The sequence below is a fragment of the Procambarus clarkii genome, chromosome 63 (assembly GCF_040958095.1).
Source record: "Procambarus clarkii isolate CNS0578487 chromosome 63, FALCON_Pclarkii_2.0, whole genome shotgun sequence".
NCBI lineage: Eukaryota > Metazoa > Arthropoda > Malacostraca > Decapoda > Cambaridae > Procambarus > Procambarus clarkii.
This window is the reverse complement of record NC_091212.1, coordinates 16,261,660-16,280,278: the sequence shown is the minus strand read 5'-3', so window position 1 is coordinate 16,280,278 and position 18,619 is coordinate 16,261,660. Positions and strand designations below refer to the sequence as shown.

At 44.5% G+C, this 18,619-nt stretch overlaps 1 protein-coding gene across 5 annotated transcripts in view; it reads right to left on the bottom strand.

Moving 5' to 3' along the window:
• Positions 1-18,619, bottom strand: part of LanA (laminin subunit alpha) — a 550,694-nt gene that overhangs the window by 77,364 nt on the left and 454,711 nt on the right. For all 5 annotated transcript variants that reach the window (XM_069308774.1, XM_069308775.1, XM_069308777.1 and 2 more), the window contains one exon: positions 10,075-10,179. In XM_069308774.1, coding sequence (XP_069164875.1) covers positions 10,075-10,179 — 105 coding nt within the window. The remainder of the gene's footprint in view (positions 1-10,074; positions 10,180-18,619) is intronic.

Here is an 18,619-nt window from a genome sequence, read left to right as displayed (position 1 = left end):
ATATACAACAAATGTCAAAAAGGTTCGTTCGGTGTTCGGCAGGTAGGCTGCTCCATTATAACAATCTTTCTTTGTTTCAAATGTGTTCCATTTGTTTTTTATTTGCCATTTGCGTCTCAATAATGGAGAAGCCTACCTTACATACACTGAATAAACCATTATGACATTTTCCTTTCTTCAAATGTGTTCAATATTTATTTTTCATTTGCCTTATAGCAAAAGGTTCGTTCGGTGGTCGGCAGGTAGGCTGCTCCATGTTTCTTACATACAAAAAACGTAAATAATAAAAAAAATGAAGAATTTTGAAAACCAGTACAAATGTCAAAAAGGTTCGTTCGGTGGTCTACAGGTCGGCTGCTCCATGTTTCTTAAAAAAAAAAAAAAAAAACGAAAAATAAAAGAACTGTTGAAACAATTTGAAAAATGGACAAATGTCATAAAGGTTCGTTCAGTGTTTGTCGGGTAGGCTGCTCCATTATTGAGACGTAAGTGACAAATACAAAACAAATGGAACACATTTGAAACAAAGAAAGATTGTCATAATGGAGCAGCCTACCCAACAAAAACTGAACGAACCTTTTGCCATAACGAATATGAAAGACAAGGGCTGCTGGCTGGGTTAGTACTGCGTGAGCAACCATTTGTGGCACACGTGCCTCTGGCTCTCAAACACCTGTCCCACACGGTGTTGAAAGACTGTGCTCAGTCGGTGCAATTCAGACCCTTTTGTTTGAAGAACATAAGGGTCATAACATTGGTGAAGCTAGGCGCAATAAGGGCTTAACACAACGGTCGGATGCCAGTGATACAGCACCTATGAGGATGATACAGCAAGCATATCCAGGTGTAGCTCTGAGCCCCACCCTTGCCATCTCTAATGTATATAGATGATACATAGATGAATCGTTTTCTGCGTTCAGTGATGATGCATCTGATACAAGTAGCATAGATTAACAGTGTTAGCGGCTTCCATGGTGGTGGTGTTCATTGATATTTTCAAGAATACCTGAATCTTTTCCTGACTGATGGACACTCTTTGAGGCTAGCTGAATCTCTTCCTGACTGATGGACACTCTTTGAGGCTAGCTGAATCTCTTCCTGTGTGGGACCTTACAAAGCGATCTTTTCAAGACTACCTTACAAATTGAGCTTTTCCTATAATCGTTTCAATACTACTTTATGCTTTACAAGCTTGGCTACATACCACCTACAAGTACTAAAGCCAAGGGTGCACGCAAGTGCGTTATTTGCAAGCACACATAACGATGAAACAGGAAGCAAAAATCTATCTGTAGCTGGTGCAAGGAGAGCAAAGTCGCGCTGTGTACCATGGACTACTTCGTTGACTATTATGCACCTCCAAAGTACTGAGTGTGTAATACAGTGTGTTACTGTGTAAATAGTATGTGAAACTGTACATATTGTAATATTAGTGAATTTTTACCACATAATATTGTGACAATAAACATTTATTGTGGACACATTACTGACACATGTATCACAGTTTCATGGAAAATTATGAACATTCTACTGTATACATATTGTAAAGGTCACAAATATGCATCATATACGATAAATGAAACAAATAAAACCGCATTGGAAATGCATAGAAAAAATATTTGAAAATATATTTGTGGCAACACGCGGTGCTTGAATGGCCTGCGCGACCGTGTCTGGGAGCTTCACACACGGACGACCAGGCCCTGATGACGTCACAGCGCACCTTGTCCACGCCCTCACAGCCAAAGTAAGTGGAATTTGGTAATTATTTTTACATAGACATGTTCAGGGACGGTAATTTATCATTTTACAAAGAAAAATTTTATTTTGGGGAACATTTGATGTCATGCACTCTGGGGAAATTTCACAATAAACACAGTGCATCACACTGGTTACATGGGGGGACACTCGTTTTGTATGACGTCCGTTTCACATGACGAACATGGAACGGATTAAATTCGTTATGCGAGGTACCACTGTACTTTGTTGGTTATTACACTATATACAAAGGTTATATATAAGTATCTGCATGTTTTGTTCACCATAACGAACTACTAAGTTGATATTGCGAGTCAAAAAGCAGCGAAGAGTTGCCACCATATCTGCCAGCCAGCCTCTCGCTGCCACTCCCTCCCTCAGTGACTCCTCAATTGCCCACATCCTCCTCCCACCATACTGTTTTTGCTTTTATTCACTATATACAGATGTTATATATAAGTATCTACATGTTCTGTTCACCATAACTGTTCATCAAAACTGGTATAGTGCACAAAGACCATAGTGGCCACCTTTACACAGCATGACAGGTCAGGAAAATGATGCCACCTTCCTCACCAAAATGGCTTCTCCCAACACTTCTTTTACTGTTATTACACTATATGTACACGTTATATATAAGTATCTACATTTGTGTTCACCATAGCAAACCACTAATCTTGTATGGTGACGGCAGACAGTAACAGGTGGCCACACACAACTCCCTCCCTTCCTCCCTCCTTCACTGGTTCAAGGCCAGATGCACTAACATTCCACCTTCAAGCATACTGTTTGTGTTATTATTACCTTATAAACACACATTATATATAAGTATCTACATGTTTTGTTAACCATAACTGTTCAACTAAGCCGGTATAGTGCCCAAAGAGCATAGTGGCCACCCTTACCCAGCATGACCATGTCATGCAGATGTCGCCACCTCCCTCACCAAAATGGCTTCTCCCAACACTCCTTTTGCTGTTATTACACTATATATACACTTTATATATAAGTATCTACCTTTGTGTTCACCATAACGAACCACTAAGTTGGTATGCTGAGTGGCAGTGGAAGCCAGTGGCAGCCCGCAACTGGTTGCCATTCCCTCCCTCTCTCACTTCACATGACTCGCCAACATTCTCCTCCCAACACACTGTTTTTGCTTTTATTCACTATATACAGACATTATATATAATTATCTGAATGTTCTGTTCACCATAGCAAACCATTAAGCTGGAATAGTGAGTCCAGACAGTAAAAGATGGTCACACAGAGTCAGTAGAAAAAGCTACCTCCATCTTCAGAGAGATTACTCCTCCCACTAAAGTGCTAATTATCACAACTATCCTGTTATTATCAGAATCCTGGTCATTTTTATCACAGTCAGGGGTCTTCTGTAATACTATCATCGCTAAATAATAGCATGTGCATATATATTTTGACATTTTTAGGCGATGCTGTGGTCACAAGCTGAACAGCAATGCTGTGAGCTCATGGTGCGTGTGCCAGCCTTGGTGGCTCACTCAGTACTGAGGCCCTCACATCCAGGAATGTTGCCCACGATTTGAAAAAAAAAATGCCGTCTGTTTACAAGAGCCCTGATGAAGGTGACATGAACCCTGTGTATCCGTGGGCCATTTAAATCTTGCGTAGTACTCCAACACGTCATATGACATGATGCGCACTTTTGGGTAAGTTACTCAACACGTCATATGACGTGTTGCTGTTTAAGGATTAACTACCCTGGTCACCACCAGGTGGTGGTCCTAGCACATACCAGGATGAAGTTGGCAGGTCACCGTAATTTGTGACAAGATCATTAGCACTTTGATGTGGGATACCTTATCCAAGAAATTATCCAAGTCTCACTCCACCTTTTCATGGTCAGCACAATCAGCTTGCACCCAAATGGTCTGGGTTCAATTCCTCGGCAGGACAAGATATTTGGGCATATTTCTTTACACCCTATACCTCTGTTCACCTTATGGTAAATAGGTGAACTACCTACCTGGGAGTTAGGAAGCTGTAAAGCATGGAAAACTACCAATTAAATTTTGAAAGTCTCTAATTGAGAAAACCACACTAAGTATATCTGAACTGGAGACGTCCACAAAACAGACTGAGCCATAAAAGGTGAGAGACATAGAAAACATTCAACAGACATGTAGCTTAATGATAATGCCACCAAAAATCCAGCATTGAATGTAATGAAACGCCATTTTCTGGGTGAGCCCCGGAGGCTCCCTGGAGCTTATCGGGCTAATGTATCTTATATTAGACCGGGACATTAGCTAAAGAGTTCAGACCTACCAGGGACCAGCGCCAGAACCTGGCCCTTTCAGAGAGGTTTCAGGGAGCAATGGCCCTGGAAAACCCCCTTGTGGTTGGGGTTTTCCTTATCTGCCATCGACCGGGGTTAGGCACCCAGAAACGTAGGCATAACAAAACAAACCCCACATGGTAAAAAACTATAACAAAAAAACGGATAGTGGTAGAAACTCTCTACAATCTCAAGGAAACAAGCAAACATCACACTTTACTAATGCGCCGATCATCCGCGCAGCCCTCCCCGGCCCGAGAGGGGAAGGGGGAAGCCCAGGACCGACTACCCCGGCTGCCTAGCTTCAGTTCAGAAGCTAAGCTTCAACCAACGTGAAAAAACCGCTGACCGGTGGGAGGGAGGGTTGCCAGGGGGAGCCTCCAGGGCTCACCCAGAAAATGGCGTTTCATTACATTCAACGCTGTTTTTTTGTGGAGAGCCCCTACGGCTCCCTGGAGCTTCTTACCCAAGAACTAGGAAAAGAAAGGGCTAACCCGGGAGGCGGCCGCCACAAACTCCGCAACGCGAAGCCGAAACAACAGGCTGCAACCTGCAACCCAAGGCAACAAGAACGCACAGGAGCAGACGCGCATAAAGAATGGCCAGCCAAGAACCTGTACGAACCTCAAATCCCTGCACCCGAAATGAGTCCTAGATGTCAACAATACAGCAGCAAAATCTGCAAACGTCCGAACAACACGGGCACAAGGACAGACCGCAGGCTGGAACACTGAAAAACTCTGCGGATGACCTGGAAGACCCAAGCCCTGAAACAGGGAACGAGGGGAACCGAACAACTCAAAGCTCATCCCCCAGACACGGTACGCAGGAAACGGCAAAAAGCACAACCGGACAACACAGGATGCACCCCAGGCCAAACCAATCAAACATCAATAACCCAAGAACCCCTCCTGAAAGCCACCGTCTCGACCGTCGCCAGAACGGAGAAAGGCTGCAAACATACAAACCTACCACCAGTGCCAAAGAGCAGAAATCTGAACCGAAGGGGCTACCACAAACTGAGGAGAAGATGGGAAGGCACCCCGATCAAGGACCAGGATGGCTCAGGCGACGCATGAGCAGGCCGGAGGTGAAACAAAACATGAGAAAGTGTACAAAACGGGGCAGATGTGACGTCCACCCCGAACGTAAGCCGGAGTGGCTCCGCCAGCGCCGCACAAAACGAGGCGACAGTAAGAAACATTAAATAACTGTAGTCCTGAAAACCCAAGAAAGGACAAGACAACCCGATGCGAAGGAGAAGACAACCTACGAAGAGCAAGAAAAAGTGCATATTAACACCAGATATGACATATTGTCGCCGAGACAAAGCTCGCAGGTAGGACACCATCAACAAAGCCACCTGATCACCACAGAGATGGTGATACCTGCGTCAAAAAAACAGACACAAAGAGCTGAGGAGAAGGCCGAACCAGTCACGTACAGGACCGATCCGACCTGTCGAAAGAGGCGGAGATGTGGGAAAAACGCTCCGGGTTCGGACACCTATCAAGCAGCTTCTGAAAATAAAGCTTGGCCGGCCACCAAGGAACCATAAGGACTACTTTCTTGGGAATGGGCTCCAACCCGAAGCAACAGCTGGACCGGGAGAAGAGGAACAGGTACCCTCACCTCAACCAGTCCTGCCGAAAGGCATCCACCGTGAACGCCTCGCAGGCGGGTAAGGGCGTCACATAAAATGGGCAACGCCTAGACAACGCCGACTCGAAGATGTCCATGGCCAGGAGTCCATACGTCTGACAGAGCCAACGAAACGAGTCGGCGACAACTGGCCAATCCTCAAACAGAGGAATGAAACGAGACAGCTGTCCGCCAGGATGCAGGACACACCCCGGACATTAACCTCATGGTTAGCCAAACCCCGAGAATCCAGCAAACGAGCCACTCTAAGGAACCAACCCCAAAAGTCAACACCTAAGAGAAACCCTGTGGTTCCGGAAACGAACCGCCAGAGAACAGTCCAAATGGAGCTGAATGGTAGAGCACCGAGAGACCCATACCTTCCGAAGCACAAACCAGACAGCCACGAACTCCCGAACCGTGCTGTGAGCTCGACGGACGGACAGACCCCCACCATCCCTGGCCGACCTGGTGAGCACTGGTCACAAAGCCCCAGCCGAGATATGACCCGTCCGTGAACACATCGAGCGAAGGCTTGGGGAGGTGCCAAGGCACGGAACCCCGAAAACCCAAAAGAGGAAGTTGGTGACGCAGCACCAACACAAGATCCCTGGAGTAACGAACCCAAAGATTGCAAGAGAGGCGGAAGGGGAGTCTCCGAAGGAACCAAACAGACGCCGAAGCCAAACCTGATCCCGCGGGCACACCAGCACATCGAAGTTCAGACAACTGCTCAAGCAACCGCTGAGCAACCCGGGACCCCCCTCATGAACAGCCAAAGGCGGGACCACAGCTGCCGCAACACTTCTGGAGGGAAAGACAAGGAGCGGCCCTAGAGCCCTAAACAAGGACCAGCCAGGTCCGAACCCGGGATGGAAACAGATGGAATGGCCTTCAGATTACCAGGAAACCAAACCCAGCGATCTGGAAAGAATCACACCTCTGGCAAACAGACAAGCGGACCGACTGGGAGCCCACATCAGCCAGTCGTCGAGGTAGGCAGGACACCGAATCCCAAGCAGACTCGGACAGGGCACCAAGATTCGGCAAAGATGCAAAAATACACCAAGTACCAATTACAAAATACGGAAAAGCAACAAAAGCGGCAAGCATGAAGACCCCACCACCAACTGTGCCAGTCCCGGAAAACTGGAGAGGACCATGCCAAGAATTGACCTGGAGGTCCAGGGCCACCATCCAGGCACCCGGCCCCAACAGAAGCCAGACAAAAGACAACAGTCCTCCAATGAGGGCATAGAATCCAGGGCGCAGACTGAAGAAGTCCAGAAGAATGGCACATTTGACAGGCCCATGTCTGAAAAGAGCAGACGGGAACACCAGAAGAATGGGGTGGAATGACTACGTCCAATGCACCCACTAAGATGACATGACGAAGTGCAGGGAAAGAAGCCCACCCCGCTAGCCCTGAACCCCCCAAAGGAGGAGAAGCCATCCACCACCGCCACCAGAGGTCGGAAGACAACCAAAAGCGCCCACTAACTGCGGGACCATGCGAGAGTCAACAGAGCAAGCTGCTCCCCCAGCGCCCCGTCAACAGAAGGGAACAGAGCCCCTTCCGAAAGAAAAAGTATACATACACATACATGTATATACACATCATGCATATACACATACAAATACATATACACATACACACAAGGTATGTTACACACACGTGTGTATGCACATATGTGCACACATACATACCGTGAAAAGAAAATTACAAGCCGCCGACCAGTGGGCAGAGAGCACCACGCTGGCCAGGCAAAGAAGGCACAAAACTGCATCAAAAGGCCCACCTCGACAACAAAACCTCAAAGTCCCAGCATGATTACAACATGTGCCAAGACCCAAAATGATCAGTCTGCAAGCCAGGAAGACCTCGGAACTCCAGAAGGCAGAACCGGGTCACACACGAGGAAACAAAACCTCCTGAACCCACAAAGGGGGCCGAAGAGGAAGAAACCTCCGGAACGAAACCAAAGAACCCAAAGGAACCCGGAATCAAAACAGGGGGAGCCCAAACCACCACATTTGCCGGCGGAGATACACCACAGAAGGCAAAGCACAGCCCCCAGACAGAAACCCCCAGGGAAACGGTCAAAACCGACCAAAACCGAGGGGCAAGGTATGAGAGCAAGCATAACAGCCAGGGATACAGCCCAAACCCAAGGGCCAGGACAAAAACAGGCCCAAAACAGACAAAATGGAAAACCCGGTGTAAAATCAACACTCAAACATTCTCAGAGGAACAGGAAACGGGCAGAAAACACCAGAAAAGCAAAGACACGACAACAGGAGAATAACACCCTTGAAAAAAGGTGAAAACTCACCCCAGACACTCGCTCGCACACCCATGCGCATGTAAACAAACCGCAATGCCGCCCTGGTGTCCACGCCAGAAAACTGGCAGAAGAAAATGGACACCAGAACAGAGGGCTGTGACTGACGCAAAACATACGAAAACACGCCAGCAAAAGTGGGAAGCAAGCAGACTGGAAGGGTGAAAAACTCCGCCCAAAACCAGAAAACCCAGGCAGGGGCAAACCGCCACAGAGCTGCTAGCAGGCATCCCCCACAGCCCTGAGAACCTGCAACAGAGGCCCCGGGGCAGAGCTGTCCTCCAAGCCCTCCGCCCTTAAAGAAAAGGAAGAGTCCATGGGAAAGGCAGCAAGAAAGGGCCGCTGGTAAGACCCAGAAGCCTTGGCAGGAGGAACAGGCTCGAAAACCTCCGTCCCCAACCCGAACGGGGGTTCCCCGAAAACCGCCCGAGTCTCGGCCCAGCTAAGCCCCGCCCCGACCCCGAAACCCGCAGATGGTCCGGAGCCGGGAACAGGGAGGGAAAGGGGCGAACAGCATCTAACCAAAACGGGGCAGCCTCAGGGCATCCGAGTGGGAACCAACCTAGCGTGTTGCAGCAACCTAACCTAGCTTGCAACACGGATGCCGCCTGCACTCTGAACAGTAATAACGTCAGGAGAGTACTAGAGAACAAGCAGAGAATCTCTCTTGCAAGACTCCGGGTCAAGGTGTCAGTGACCCAACAGGCAGCATGACGGAGGTAAAAGTGGCGACTGTGACCCGGAGACAAGGGCACAGCAACCAACGATCCTGTACAAGACGGGTTGGAACCCTGAAGACACATTTAATAGTCCACCGAGCCCAGACAGGGGGTTTCCAGGGCGTATAGGCTGACTGCTACGGGAAGCCCGGGCAAGGTGTTGCTAACCGGTTAAGAAACCCAAAAATACCAAGAGGGTAGAGGATAGCACTGAAAATCTCTGCAACGTGTACAAGCACGGGGGGCCTAGCAGAGGGCCACCAAACACTACCAGTGGAACTATAGCCACACTAGGCAGACCCCCCACCAGGCACAAAAATAAAAACAAAAGAAAAACCCTGCAAAAGTACACCGTCTCCAGAGGCAACAGGAACCGGTCGCCGCTTAGGTGGCAGGTCGCGCAACACCTTGACGCCCTAACCAGCACAATACCAGTCCCTACCCAGGGCCAAACAAGGGTCCCAAGCCCCAGCTGGCCCCCAAGGGCGAGGCAAATGCCGAGCAGCAAGAACCTCTATGGGAATGGTTCCCGAACGCCCCAGGGAAGATAACTCTGTCACACTGGAGCAGTACTCACAGGGCACTTAGGGAAGTAAGCCACTAAGCGCATGCAGCCCTGGCACTGATGAGGTACTCCTGGCCACCGCACAACACAACACACGGCTGTGAACGCCACGAAAGGCAAACACTGCCTAGAAAACTGAGGCCAGAGAAGCGTCTATCCCGATTGACATTAGCTTGTGAACTGAAGCTAGGCAGCCGGCACGGTAGGTCCGGGGCTTCCCCTCCCCCTCTCGAGGTGGGGAGGGCTGCGCGGACGATTGGCGGTGCAGTAAAGTGTGATGTTTACTTGTTTGCTTGTTTCCTTGGGATTGTAGGGACTTTCTACCTCTCTGTTCGGCTTTTTGTTTTAGTTTTTTACTATGTGGGGTTTGTTTTGTTTTGCCTACCTTTCTGGGTGCCTAATCCCGGTCGATGGCAGATAAGGAAAACCTCAACCACAAGGGGGTTTTCCAAGGCCATTGCTCCCTGAAACCTTTCTGAAGGGGCCAGGTTCTGGCGCTGGTCCCTGGTAGGTCTGAACTCCTAATATAACATACATTAGCCTGATAAGCTACAGGGAGCCGTAGGGGCTCCCCACAGAAAATTTATTTTTTATGAAAGTACATTATTGTTACAAGTTTTATGTCAGTGTGATGAAACTTTTTAAGATATTGCAAGGCAACTTATGATAAAAAATAAAATATACTTCACTCAATGAATATCTAAATAAAAAGAAACAAAAGTTAAAACTTACCAAATCGGAAGCCTTCATTTGGAGGAACATCCTCCTCTTGTGGTTCTATGGGTAAGGCACATCCATCAGTTGGGATAGTCTGAGACACTTCTGGCCGTATTTCCTCTGTTAAAACAATAGGGTTTAAATTTTTTTAAAAGTCCAAAATTTGTTAAAATAACATCCATATCTATAAGAGACTTCTGTGTCTGTCTGTCTGTCTGTCCGAGGATGGAGACCAGACACTTGGGGCTAGCCACACCCAGCTTTGCAAGACAATACATGGGAGGGCAGGGGTGTGGGAGTGTCATAGGCCAGTTGGGGGTTGCCCCAAATGTAAGGAAGAACAATCGACAATCATTTTAATATTTCAAAGGTTCCCTTGTGCAAGAAATGTGGTTTTAATAATGAATGAAAGGTGGTTTTATAATGCATAGGCCATAATGAAAGGTGGTTTTATAATGCATAGGCCATAATGAAAGGTGGTTTTATAATGCATAGGCCATAATGAAAGGTGGTTTTATAATGCATAGGCCATTATGAAAGGTGGTTTTATAATGCACAGGCCATAATGAATGGTTTTATAATGCAAGCCCATAATGAATGGTGGTTTTATAATGCATAGGCCATAATGAAAGATGGTTTTAAAGATAGATTAAAAATTATGATTGAGGACTTGCTAAGGAATTATGAAGGAAAGTTCTTAAACTAGACCATGGAGATGAAGGTCTCAGGAATGAATTTTGCAATATAAAGGAATTATTTTCCGGTAGGATAACAAAACTACCAGCTTGACTGATAAGGTAAAGAGAGGGATGGAACAAATCAAAGAACTAGTGAAAGAAAATCAGATATGGAAAATGAAGAGGGGTGAATTTGAAGAAATTATCAGGAAAATAGACTCACAAGGAGAACAGCTCAGAATAACCCTACAGGCTAGTCCAAACATAGTTAGGCAAGGATATGCTAAGAGAAACTTCATTGACAGCTCAAATAGAGAAGGTTAACAAAGGATTGGAAAATTGCAGGGTGGAAATAAAAGGGACATATGTGCAAGTTGTAAAAGAGAAAGAAACAATCAAAGAAGTATTTGGAATTCCAAAATAGAAATAAGCAACAAGAAACAGACATTAGACAAGAAAACAGAAAAGAACTGGTTATCAACCATAAATTAGTGCAAAACACTGCAGATAAAAGCAATTCCCCTATAATTTTTGGGTGTTTAGAAAAGGAAATACCATCTAGGATAGAGAAAGCAGCAGAAGAGGATAAAATAATTGAGAAAATAGTAGGTTTAGGAGAAGGCCTCACAACATTGAAAATATTGTTGATTTTATGGACAAACATGAAAAAAACAAGAATCACCCCTTACGGGTCATATTTAACCCGTGGGCAGTGCCACTGACTATATCATGCAACATTCAGGTATGCATAAAAAATTAAATTCTAAAAATTAAATTCCTTTCATTTGTAGGAGAGTACAAGGTCTAGAGAGACATAGAAGCAGCATTGATAAATGTTGAAAAACAACCTGGAACTTTATAAGAAATATAAATGTACTATTGGAAATGTGTATAAAACACAAGTGTGTGTATGAAACATTATTGGAACCAGGTGGTTGGACACAAATGTATGAGCTGTTTCGGTCACTTGGTCCTGGGCAGGGTTCGAGGACAGTCAAGTTGTTGCTTGTGTGAAGTGTGATGGTCTCCTACAATAATAATAAGTCAGGAAGAGGAGATGGAGGTGGTAGAGATGGTGGTGGTAGATATGGTGGAAGAGGAGATAGTGGTGGTAGCGATGGTGATAGGGGATAGTGGTGGTAGATATCGTGGAAGATGAGATAGTGGTTGTAGAGATAGTGGAAGAGGAGATAGAGATGGTGGAAGATGAGAAAGTAGTGGTGGTACAGATGGTGGAAGAGGAGATAGTGGTGGTACAGATGGTGGAAGAGGAGATAGTGGTTGTAGAGATGGTGGTAGGGGATAGTGATGAAAGAGGATAGTGGTGGTAGAAATGGTGGAAGAGGAGATAGTGGTGGTAGAGATAGTTGTAGGGGATAGAGGTGGTAGAGATGGTGGAAGAGGATAATAGTGGTGGTAGAGATGAAGGAAGAGGAAATGGAGGTGGTAGAGATGGTGGTAGGGAATAGTGGTGGTAGAGATGGTGGAAGAGGAGATAGTGGTAATTACCTAAGTGTAGTTACAGGATGAGAGCTACGCTCGTGGTGTCCCGTCTTCCTAGCACTCTTTGTCATATAATGCTTTGAAACTACTGACGGTCTTGGCCTCCACCACCTTCTCACCTAACTTGTTCCAACCGTCTACCACTCTGTTTGCGAAAGTGAATTTTCTTATATTTCTTCAGCATCTGTGTTTAGCTAGTTTAAATCAATGACCCCTTTTTCTTAAAGTTCCAGGTCTCAGGAAATCTTCCCTATCGATTTTATCAATTCCTGTTACTATTTTGCATGTAGTGATCATATCACCTCTTTTTCTTGTCTTCTAGTTTTGGCATATTTAATGCCTCTAACCTCTCCTCATAGCTCTTGCCCTTCAGTTCTGAGAGCCACTTAGTAGCAAGTCTTTGCACCTTTTCCTGTTTGTTGATGTGCTTCTTAAGATATGGGCACCACACAACCGCTGCATATTCTAGCTTTGGCCTAACAAAAGTCGTGAACAATTTTTTTAGTATATCGCCATCCATGTATTTAAAAACAATTCTGAAGTTAGAAAGCGTGGCATAGGCTCCTCGCTCAATATTCTTTATGTGGTCGTTAGGCGATAGTTTTCTATCTAGAACCACCCCTAGATCTCTTTCTTTATCAGAATTCTTTAAAGATTTCTCACATAATATATAGGTTGTATGGGGTCTATGTTCTCCTATTCCACATTCCATAACATGACATTTATTAACATTAAATTCCATTTGCCAAGTGGTGCTCCATATACTTATTTTGTCCAGGTCTTCTTGAAGGGCATGACAATCATCTAAGTTTCTTATCTTTCCTATTATCTTAGCATCATCAGCAAACATGTTCATATAATTCTGTATACCAACTGGTAGATCATTTATGTAGAAAATAAACATCACTGGTGCAAGAACTGAACCTTGTGGTACTCCACTTGTGACATTTCTCCAGTCCGATACATTGCCTCTGATTACTGCCCTCAGTTTTCTATGAGTCAGAAAATTTTTCATCCATGTTAAAAGCTTACCTGTCACTCCTCCAATATTTTCCAGTTTCCAGAACAACCTCTTATGTGGAACTCTGTTGAAAGCCTTTTTTAGGTCCAGATAGATGCAGTCAACCCAACCATCTCTTTCCTGTAATATCTTTTTTTTTTTTTTTTTGAGATATATACAAGAGTTGTTACATTCTTGTACAGCCACTAGTACGCGTAGCGTTTCGGGCAAGTCCCTGGAATACGATCCCCTGCCGCGAAGAATCGTTTTTTCATCCAAGTACACATTTTACTGTTGCGTTAAACAGAGGCTACAGTTAAGGAATTGCGCCTAGTAAATCCTCCCCGGCCAGGATACGAACCCTTGACATAGCGCTCGCGGAACGCCAGGCGAGTGTCTTACCACTACACCACGGAGACTGCTACCTCTGTGGCTCTGATCATAGAAACTGAGTAAATTCGATACACAGGATCTTCCAGATGGGAAACCATACTGTCTGTCTGATATTATATCATTTCTCTCCAGGTGTTCTACCCATTTAGTTTTGATTAGTTTTTCCAATACTTTCACTATTACACTTGTCAATGATACAGGTCTATAATTGAGGGGGTCTTCCCTGCTGCCACTTTTGTAGATTGGAACTATATTAGCCTGTTTCCACACGTCTGCTACGATTCCTGTACACAGGGATGCCTGAAAGATCAGGTGAAATGGAATGCTGAGCTCAGATGCACATTCTCTCAGAACCCATGGTGAAACTCCATCTGGGCCAGCTGCTTTGTTCCTCCCGAGCTCCTTTAGCATATTTTCCACTTCATCTCTAGACACCTCTATCCGCTCTATGTTGTTCTCTGGAATTCTTATTGTGTCTGGTTCTCTAAAGATTTCATTTTGTACAAACACACTTTGGAACTTTTCATTTAATGTTTCACACATTTCCTTTTCATTTTCCGTGAATCTGTTTCCCATTTTAAACCTCTGGATATTATCCTTTACCTGCAATTTGTTGTTTATGAATTTGTAGAATAGGCCCGGTTCTGTTTTACATTTATCCGCTATACCTTTTTCAATATGTCTTTCTGCCTCTCTCCTTACTGCCATATGGTTATTTCTCGCATCTTTGTATCGCTGATATGTTTGGGGGTTTGGCCTCTTCCTATACTGATTCCATTTTTGTGTCTTTTGGTCTCTTGCCCTCTCACAATTTCTGTTGAACCAATCCTGTTTTCTGGCCCTGCATCTCTGTTTTGGTATGAATGTTTGGTATGAATGAGTGGTGGTAGAGATGGTGGAAGAGGAGATAGTGATAGTAGAGGTGGTGGAAGAGGATAACAGTGGTAGTAGAGATGGTGGAAGAGGATAATAATGGTGGTAGAGATGGTGGTAGGGAATAGTGGTGGTAGAGATGGTGGAAGAAGTTATAGTGGTGGTAGAGATTGTGGAGAGGAGATAGTGGTAGTAAATATGGTGGAAGAGGAGATAGTGGTGGTAGAGATGGTGGAAGAGGAGATAGTGGTGGTACAGATGGTGGAAGAGGAGATAGTGGTGGTACATATGGTGGAAGAGGATATAGTGGTGGTAGAGATAGTGGAAGAGGAGATAGTGGTGGTAGAGATGGTGGTAGAGGAGATAGTGGTGGTACATATGGTGGAAGAGGAGATAGTGGTGGTACATATGGTGGAAGAGGAGATAGTGGTGGTAGAGATGGTGGAAGAGGATATAGTGGTGGTAGAGATGGTGGAAGAGGAGATAGTGGTGGTAGAGATGGTGGAAGAGGAGATAGTGGTGGTAGAGATGGTGGAAGAGGAGATAGTGGTGGTAGAGATGGTGGAAGAGGAGATAGTGGTGGTAGAGATGGTGGAAGAGGAGATAGTGGTGGTAGAGATGGTGGAAGAGGAGATAGTGGTGGTAGAGATGGTGGAAGAGGAGATAGTGGTGGTAGAGATGGTGGAAGAGGAGATAGTGGTGGTAGAGATGGTGGAAGAGGAGATAGTGGTGGTAGAGATGGTGGTAGAGGAGATAGTGGTGGTAGAGATGGTGGAAGAGGAGATAGTGGTGGTAGAGATGGTGGTAGAGGAGATAGTGGTGGTAGAGATGGTGGTAGAGGAGATAGTGGTGGTACATATGGTGGAAGAGGAGATAGTGGTGGTAGAGATGGTGGAAGAGGAGATAGTGGTAATAGAGATAGAAGAGATTATATATATATATATATATATATATATATATATATATATATATATATATATATATATATATATATATATATATATATATATATATATATATATACATACATACATACATACATACATATATGTCTCATTGAATATGACTGCATATTCTGTATTTACTATCGTCTTCTATCCCTCTAACTATTTTTCTAGCATCAGGGCTTAGCTGAAAGAGGAGTTCTCCAAAACTCATGTTCGTTATTTTAAGGTGAAGAAAAAAGTGAATTACTATAGAATGTATTATACTATATTTATACAATTTGCAAAACGTTTTGAACCTCCATGGTTCATTTTCAAGTGAAAAGAAATTACATATCTCGTTCAATTTATACCAGTACAGGGTCAGGTGATAAAACAAGTAGAATAACGGAAAAGGCAAGGGGATAAATGGGGAACGAAGCATATACAAAGATTAATCAGGTGCCGGTCGGCCGGAGCGGACAGCACGCTGGACTTGTGATCCTGTGGTCCTGGGTTCGATCCCAGGCGCCGGCGAGAAACAATGGGCAGAGTTTCTTTCACCCTATGCCCCTGTTACCTAGCAGTAAAATAGGTACCTGGGTGTTAGTCAGCTGTCATGGGCTGCTTCCTGGGGGTGGAGGCCTGGTCGAGGACCGGGCCGCAGGGACACTAAAAAGAAATCATCTCAAGATAACCTCAAGATCTCAAGATAAAGTGTAATAGGCCTGTTATGTTGAGCAGTGTCTTCTGTGATGGCATCGTTATATTCTGGTCTTATCCGTACTCTCATGGTGGGTAGAGTAAATAGTTCCGTGATTTGGGTGCTCATGGTAGGTTGTTCTATTCTTATGTGAATTGCTTCAAGAATTTGTAATCTTCTTTCATCTTGGGTTTTGTCTATTATACAGGTATTTTTGTTCAACATTTCTCTTGTTAGGGTGATGTCATGGGCTTGTCTCATGTGATTCCTGGGGGCACAGGATTGAAGATGACAGGTCAAACGCCTCGTCAGCTTGGTCGACGTCATACCAATGTACATAGATTAAAGGTTACATCCTTCGTGGGAGCAAGTGTACATGTATACAATGCTTGGCTGCTGTAGAAAGTTCTCCGTCAGCTTTGGGCTGTTTTTAATAAGGAGGTCGGTAGTCTTCTTTGTTTTATAGAATATGATCAGGTCTATGTTTTGGTCAGGAATAGTGCTTTTTACTCCTTTACGAATTATTTCCTTCATTATTCTTTCTTCTTTTTTATGTTCACTATGCACAGAAGATTTGTAATATAATTTTATTGGAGGTGTTGTGGTTTCTGTACTAGGTTCAGGCTTGTACCATCGGTCCAGGTGTCTTCTTATAGCGGTGTTTATTTCCGTGTTGCTATATCTGTTGTTCACCAGTACCCGAGTTATTCTTTCAAACTCTCTACTTACATTGCTCCATTTGGAGCAGTGTGTAAGCGCTCGACGAATATAAGCATTGAGGACAATGATTTTGTATCTTTAAGGGCACTCACTCTTACCGTTCAGGCATAATCCTATGTTGGTAGGTTTTGTATATACGCTGGTGCTTAACACTTTGGCGTGCCCCGCCCGCCACCCCTCAACTGTGCGATTTGGGTCCCAGAGTTTCACGGGAGCGCGCGTTAATTCCGAATAGTGTATACTCTCTTCAACTTTGTCACCTTAATTTTCGTCCTACGAGATTAAATTTGGTATCATTGTGTTCACAATAGAATTCTCTACAGCACTAAATGCATATAAACTCCAAAAGCCTGGCTAATTACCCGCAGCAAACAGAGAAAGTGCGAACGAGTTACCGAGGAGCGCGCAAAAGTGATAAAATGTGTTCACTCTTTTCATTCTGGTTACCTCAATTTTCGTCCTAGGTCTTTCATTTTGGTATCAATGGGTTCACAATAGAATTCTCTAGAGAAACATTAGCATATAAAATAAAAAACCTGGTCACGCTCCACCCGCTGACGAGTTGAAGACAGGCCATGCGTTAACCGCGAGTGAGCGCCCAGACGCCTTCCAACTACACTCCCAATTCCTGCCCACAAATGTTTAGTATTTAGTATTTTAGTATATGTAGTATTATAGTTTAGTATTTTTTGTGTAGTAGTTGTACATCACATAAGCATTGTAGATAGCCATTTGCACAAAATAGATGGTCATTTTCTTCATCCATTTCTGAGTTTTCCTTATGAAGTGATAATATTTGATCATTTGGTCAAAGTGATCAACACCTTTCATGTTTGTATTGTAGTCACAGATTGCATTCGGCTTGTTGACAGTTACCAAACAGTCCCCCCCCCAAAAAAAACGATAAAAACCTGATTTTTGGCAATTATTTTAGTGGATGATGCAATGTTGCGTCATCCCCGAGATTACCGACAGTAAACGGATGACGTAATGCTGCGTCATGCCCGGACTAAAGTGTTAAAGAGTTTCCTGTTTTTGTTATTATTACATCTAAGAAAGGCAGACTGTTATTTTCACTATTTTCATGTGTAAATCGGAGTACTGACTCTCTCTCTCTAGATGGCTTTTTAGATCAATTAGTTCCGCTGAGTCTTATACTATGACGAATTTGTCGTCTACATAACAGCAGTATACAGTTAGTTTTTGTTTACTACTGAAGACTCTGTCTGCGATGGTTCCCATGTAAAAATTAGCGAATAACACTCCTCAGGGGGAGCCCATTGCTACTCAGTCTATTTGTAGATACATGTCCCTTTTCGAACTGATGAAAAGAGCTTCCTTTGTACATGCCTTGAGAAGGCTCTTCAAATGTGGCTCGGGTATGTCTAATTTGGGAGTGCTCTCGTCTCTGTATACTCTGTCCAGTATCATTTCTATGGTTGTGTCGACTGGGACGTTGGTAAACAGAGATTTGATGTCCAGGGAAGCAATGATTCCATCGGGATGTGTAGTTTTGATTAATTCTAGGAAATCTGCTGATGATTGTTGACTATAGTTCCTTGGAGTGTATGGAGTTAGGAGTTCATTAAGTCTTTTTGTCAGGTGATAGGTTGGAGTTGGTATTTGGCTGATTATTGGACGTAGTGGGTTACCAAGTTTGTGTGTCTTAACATTGCCACAAGCATGTCCTAAGCCATAGTTACCCTGGAGTTTAGTGAAATGAACACTACCTTTCTTTGCGTTGATTGCAGTAATAGTTTTGTTCACT